At 33.9% G+C, this 7058-nt stretch overlaps 1 protein-coding gene across 1 annotated transcript in view; it reads left to right on the forward strand.

The window, feature by feature from the left end:
* Positions 1–6816, forward strand: part of LOC136036670 (serine protease nudel-like) — a gene marked incomplete in the record, with an annotated part of 142155 nt that extends 135339 nt beyond the window's left edge. Inside the window, 2 exon segments of the mRNA XM_065718978.1 lie at positions 2176–2289; positions 6441–6816. Coding sequence (XP_065575050.1) covers positions 2176–2289; positions 6441–6645 — 319 coding nt within the window.
* Positions 6817–7058: the final 242 nt, after the last annotated feature.

Genomic DNA, 7058 nt, shown 5'->3' on the forward strand with positions numbered 1-7058 from the left:
ATATTGAGCAAAATTTGGGAAAGAGCCAGAAAACTTCTGCAACTGAAGAGTATGCACCTTGACACTTTACTATTATAGAGTCAAATTTGGCAAACATTCAAAGAGCTAAGGAAAATGAAGAGGCTGAATCTCTGCGATTTAAATTGTAGAGCCAAATTTAACAAAGAGCCAAAGAACGTTGAAATTGAGGGAACACCGAACTTCAGCGATTCCGCTTATAGAGCCAAATAATACAAGAAACTTGAAAAAGTCTGAACTTTTGCAGTTCTATTTTCTATTAGGGCTAAATCCTTCAAAGAGCCAAAAAGGATAGGAAACTCGGAAGAAGTTTGAGCTTTAGCAATTCCAATTAGCCCTAATAGACAAATATTGCATTATCTTTTCGTTATAGAGGAATTAATCCAAATATCGAGATCGGCACCATTGGTTCTGAATTTCAATTATCCCTAATAGACAAAGATAGCATTATCTTTTCATAATCGAAGATTTGATTCAAATATCGAGGACTATTGGCACTAATCTCCTCCAAAGTTTTTTTTTTATCTTAATGCCATTTTTTTCTGCTACTAATAGAGCTCTAGGACACTATGAAACAAAATAATACAATGACCATAAAATATATATATTAAAATTCACATATATTCAACTGTTTCTTATTTTTCAACAATCTAGTTTTGTTTTTATGGCTGACTGACTTTAAAAACATACCAAAATTTACTTGATAAATCGTAGCATCTTCTTAATATTAGAATGGCGCTTGAGATCCCGATTCAAACTTTTTTTTTTCCACAGCCTAAAATTTATCAGGCTTTCCAATGTGGTTACTTGGCCCTAATATCCAGAAATAAGCTAACTCTAGGCTAGTATTTTTTATGCAAAAGTGTTTATATTTTATAAAAGAAAACTTGAAATGAAGTTCTTCAATACCTGAGGTCTGTTTCTTTTCGAGGCATCCTGTTTATGTTTTTCCTCGGAATTCAATTCTCATTTCTAAAATGGTCTTTATAACTTCTATTTCTTTTTATTTAGTCTTTCGGCTCATTATTATTTTCCTTTCATAGTAATAGCTACTCTCGTTCATTTCCCTAATTATTTTTTTCTTCGTTTGTTTTGTTATTTGCTGAATGGTATTATACAGTTTTACTTCCCCTTTAATTTAGCTGTACACCCTCACAAACTTTGAGTGTGTTGCTGCAGCCAATTATCATCGATTTTAATTAATTGTTTGTTATTAATTGAAATCTAAAATGGCTTATAACAATAATTCCTATACCATACTCACAATAATGTAAAGGAGGGACCATAATGTTTTATTGTCTGGTACTCTAGTTAACACAAATAGTGTCTTAACTGGAGCAGTTAACTATGATTAATGACAATTAGTCATAGATAACTATGATTAATGAGAAATACCTTCTGGAATGTAGTTTTAGCTAGGGTTTTCAGTAGAAAAATATGGCCCAATCACTAACATTAGGCCTTTGGTACTCGAGTAGGGGCTCCATAGGACCTAAACTCTGGCAGTAGCAATTTGGTATTCTTGGTGCTCTGTTAAACCAATAAATACAATAGATGACGTAATAGTATCTTCAGATAAGGTAGATAAGTCATTTATGCTTTCTAGCAAAAATCAATGTTTAATTATGATGATTTAACAGGTATGGTTCTTGTGGAGTAGGGAGCTTGGAGGTAATACCTCAATGGAGATTTGTTCCCTATCATATTCTCTATATACGCTACTCCAGGAATTAGGGATCAATTGCCCCCCCCCCTAGATTACCTTTTTTGTATCTTTGTATCTTGTATCTTTTTTGTATCTGGTTGCCAAGGAAACATCCTTGGCAACCCCATACGTTTTCGTGAATTTGCGCAGCTGGCACTAATATTGACTTTTTTTTAACATACTAGCTTTAGCAAGTAACGATCCCACCGTTGCCATGTAAATAAGGAGGCACTATTAATGGCATCTATATTGCTCTCGATTTTGTAAGCACCAAAATTTGCAATGGGTATCCATATTTATAGATACCTTTCAAACTCTTGTTTTTCAAAATTACGCAGCTCCTGCCCCAGTTTTGGTTCCAAAGAGGTTTTAATGTGCTAACTTTAGACTAAGAGAAACAGGGGAATTCCCATCTTTGCTTCTTTAGTATTTTTGCTTCATTTTGATTCTAGGTCTGAAACAAAAGAGTGTATCAACAAATCCAACGTTTGCGATGGAACTATGGATTGCTGGAATGGCGAGGATGAAGATTTCTGCGTCGGGATAAGCTCTGACAAAACTGAACGGTAAGAAATAAATCTAGTATGTCACTTATTAATACACATTGTTTCACTTTCATCACATGTTCCATATAAGCAGTGGTAAATTCATCAGTGTTTTAAACCAGGTCTTTATCTTGATTTCTATTCGTCTGCCAAAAATCTATTCAGTAGGAATACAAAGTTGTTGCTAGTCTGTCCGTATGAAGCATCCCGTTCCAAAGAGAGACTATTGTTCTTTACTTCCGTCATATTTTTGTGTTTTAATCCCATTGGTCTATTCCTCGGACGTATTTATGTTATTCAATCAAATTATCCCTCATTTCTGGAGAGAAAAAGAGCCCAGACCTTTACCAACCGGTTTAACTACTGCTTCGGGTTAGTTACTTCTAAGCGCCGAATCTAGACTGACAGAACCTGATTGGTTCCTTTTATTTCTACTTCTGGATCTTGATTTGTTCTGGCCATTAACTAATGCTTTAGGTGACTAATTTTGAGTTGCAGCCCAGACTGACAAGGAAACGTATTTTCTGGAAATATAAATTACTGCTTTTTTAAAACCTGATTGTTTTTTGTTCTTTTTTAAGAAATGCTAGGGCATTAAAAAGAACAGAAATCCTTTAAGTCACGCAATTTTCTTACGAGTGAACTCTGTTTTTTCTGTACCAATGCACTCATTGAGCAAGTAAATTTTTATATTCGTCTCACAAGTGTGTAAATGTTTCTATGAGAACTCTTTTTGTATTTGCTCTATTAAGTAAACCAAAATCAATAACTTGTTTTGAAAAAAAATAACAAAAAGGAACAAGGACAATTCCAGCCAGTGAAAAAAAAGCATAATAGGCAAATGGAAGATAGGGTATAGGAACACAAATCATCAATCGACAAAGCCATGAAGCTACACCAAGTGCCCGAGAATTTTGATTCCGCTTTGGCTTAGCACGTTTCTGATAACCCATGTTATCTACTTTATTTGATAACACCTCTATTATTTTCCCCTGTTTAAGATCTAATACAAGTTTTCGTACTTGTGTATTATATGGTACACACTCGTGAAATGAACTTAGGTTAATCCTAATGAAATACACAAAAATATGGTAAAAATATAATACTTTAGTAAATAAAACTATGAAAACTACAACAAAGAATTATGGTAAGGGTCGCATAGGTCGTATTACATGAAATATCTGACTTAAACCAACCAAAATACCATCTCTGTATATTATTTATTTAATAAGAATATACCTACAACGTAGATTTCAACTGAGCCTGAGCTAATTTTCTTCAAATGCTGAATTTCCTGTGAAATGTTTTCCCATTTTTGAATAGCCATGATGTCAGATTTTTCAATTCAATTACCCTTCCAATGTTCTTTTTTTCATTTTCCTTTCCATTTTCTCTATTATTGTTCTTCTGACTTTATTTATACTGATCTGTATAATTCTTCTTTATTTCTTTTTTTATTGTATTACCCTGGGTTTTCTCTTTGTTATTTTCTTTTCCATTTGGTTATATTTAGTCAATGTAATTCTAAAAATTATTCCCTTAATTATTCCCTTTTCCCTTAAGAATATCCCTTGCTACACAATTAATATTTGTTTAGTAATATAGGATATTATTAGATGAATTTTATTCATGTTATACTAATGCATACATTTACAGCAAAATTTAAATGTCTAGCAAACGGGAGCAGAGCTCGATGCATCAGCCCGGCCTATCCAATTACTACTACTACTACTACTGCTACTACTGACAACAACTCCCCGCAGCACCGCAGCCACCTGAGGCCATCACAACTACACACGCTCCTCCACAGTCTTGATTCTATACCTTCATCTTTACACCCTCGCAAGAAGTTCAAATTTTCCTCGAATTCTTCCTTTTGGCCTCCTTCCACCCCATTGGGGGACGACCTGACTTTGGTTTGGCCCTATATAGTTGACTAAAAAGGACAATCTTCGGCAATTTGTCATCCATCATCCTCAGAACCTGTCCTAGCCATCTCAACCTTTCTCTCATTATAGATCTGTGGGGCAGGATAGAGCCACAGTTTTTACAATTCGCTGTTTTAAATAAGGTCAGTCAGACGGTACCCAAAACAATTCGTACAAATTTCCTTTGGAAAAAAATTTAACAAATCCTTCTCCGTCTTTCGGGGCACCCACGCTTCAGATCGATAATTGACCAGAGTCATCACTGCAGCTTCCAATATTCTAACCTTGGTTTGCAGACTTATCTTTCTACTCTTCCAATATTTTTTCAACTGTGAAAAAAAAAACACTTTCGGCCTTGGATATTCTATTTTTAGTACCTTCACTGCATCCACCATCACTAGTAACAATTCGACGCAGGTAAGTGAAACCATCCACTTGATCAATCTTCTCGTTACCTAAAACCACCTCTTCGCCTTATTAATTCCTTGTCAAGGTAGCTTAGTCTTCTAAAAATTCATTTCCAAACCTATTCTGAACCCTGAACTCTCGAAAATTTCCAAAAAATGATTCATTTTGCTAACATTTTCAGCTAGAGCCCTTTAACCATCAGCATAATCTAAGGGTACAGAGAATTTTACTTTCCCATTTGAATTCGTGCTTTCCCATGGTCATAGCCGTGTTCTTTAGGACAAAGCCAATCAAAATTATCTATATAAGTGGGAATAGAAAACAGCCTTGCTTAACTCCTGATGCAATATGAAACCAGCTACTAACGTTGTTTAACCACCTTAACCACAGCATTATTATTATCGTATATGATAATCATTTTAATAAATTTATGTGAAATACTATAAAAGGATAGGACCTTTATTAAAGGTTTTCTATCAGCTGAATCAACCGGTTGCTCATAATCTGTAAAACTGAGGACTAAACGGCTCTTAAAACTTTATCTACACCATCTCGAACTCTAAAATTATCATAATTTTAAGTATTTTGCTTCATAAAGAAACTAAGCTAATGCCGGAACCCCCGAATCAATCTAAAAGTAAGTTTGAAAATCGACCTTTTAACTTAAAAAATAAAATAAACGTCTTTGGACGATTGTCTCTGATTCTCTTCGAAACTTAGGTGGTACTGCTTTCACTATATTCAAATTTTCAGAAAAATCCACAATTTCTTCCGACTTTCCCGAAAAGACAACTCGCTGGAGCTTTCTTGCTCATAAAGCCTCTCCCTGAAATCCTGTCGAGACTCTAGTTTCGTTTCTCACCAACATTTCCGTTCGAAGCTATTTTCGAAAGTTTGACGGATTCTTGAACCTGACCTTTTCCTAATCATGATTGTAGCGATTGTTGTATAGAACAATTTAATCCATTGTTTTACTCAACTTTTTGTAAAAAGTGGTCGTAAACATAACTACTTTATTAAAACAGGAGCAACGTATGCCTATTTCCAAAAAAAGCGAAAACGTAGAGCTTTGTTGTTTTACGCTCGCCACATATAATGTTATGATGAAAAATCTGCATGAATATAAAAATATCAATAAAGCAATAAGTGGGTGAAAAAAAAGTTCTTAATTTTAATTAAATTTCTTTATTGATGACTAAGCTGGTTAAGCAATAATCAAAATGAATGTTAATGTAAAAACATCTAAATAAATTAACCTAAAAATTGTTTCTTATAAAAGTATAAATTTATAACTTATCCAGAAAAAGGGTAAATATGGAGTACATTGAAACAAGGAAAAGAAAATCAAGACTTGAAAAGCAATAACAAACGTCAAACAGTCAAAATTGACAATTTGCCTTTCATGCTCACACTCGCACACTATAAAAAACTTTCCAACCCACAACTTATCTATTATTTCTTTTTTTGACGCACAAGTTTTCCTTCGAGATTTTCAGCCGGCAACCCTGTGAGCTAAAATTTTCCTGACGCGCAAATTTTCCGGCCAAGATATAAACCGGCAATTCTGTGCACTGACGCTTTCAGCCACGTCACAGGTGATTCATCGAGTTACCTACCACAAATATACTAAAAACAAACAAACAAAAACACTCACAAATTAAGGATTAAAACTCGCTCTCTGTCTCCTGCAAATTTCACACACCAACTCTTCCTTCTTTTCACCAGATAACACAAATACTATTAATATTTTTCACCAACACAGCCTCCATTAACAATGTTGCATGTGAAAAAAAGTGCTTTTTTGGGGTTTTAGTTAAATCCAATGTTTACTTTTAGGGGAGGCTTTCTTGAGCCTTCTGGCTATCTTATGGTACAAATCAAAGGGTCATGGTACACATACTGCGATGAAGGATTAAGCAACATTTCAAACCCATACTGTGAAGTCATACTAGGCTCAAAGCTAAATGAAGTTCGTCATTTTGAGTTCGAACATGAAGAGTCATGTACTAAAGGTTTGGCAAAAATAAATTGTGCAATGTAATTCCATAGTCTACTAGTGACTATTTTAGGAGTTGTTGGCTTGATATTATTTACCTTAAGTAAACTTAAGGTAATTCTATATTCAAACTTAAGGTAAGATCTATTGAAGAAAATCTTGAAGTTAATTTTTTTATAATTCCTTTCTTTGAAGTAATAAAATTTATTTTGAGGATTGAAGTGTCTTATCGAAGTCAACTAGCTAGTATATATGATTTACAGAAATATAAAATGACGTCAAGGCTTAGTGCCCTCATACTAAGAATGACCAGCATGAGCATGATTAAATAAACAATTAACCATTTAATTTATTTTGAAATCGGAATAAATAATTTTACTATTACTTAACATTTTAGTCTCAACCCACATAATTATCGTCATCCTTCTTGAAGGGTTTTAAAATTGAATTTCCCCAAA

This window comes from Artemia franciscana, chromosome 15, assembly GCF_032884065.1.
Source record: "Artemia franciscana chromosome 15, ASM3288406v1, whole genome shotgun sequence".
In the NCBI taxonomy this organism is placed as follows: Eukaryota; Metazoa; Arthropoda; class Branchiopoda; order Anostraca; family Artemiidae; genus Artemia; species Artemia franciscana.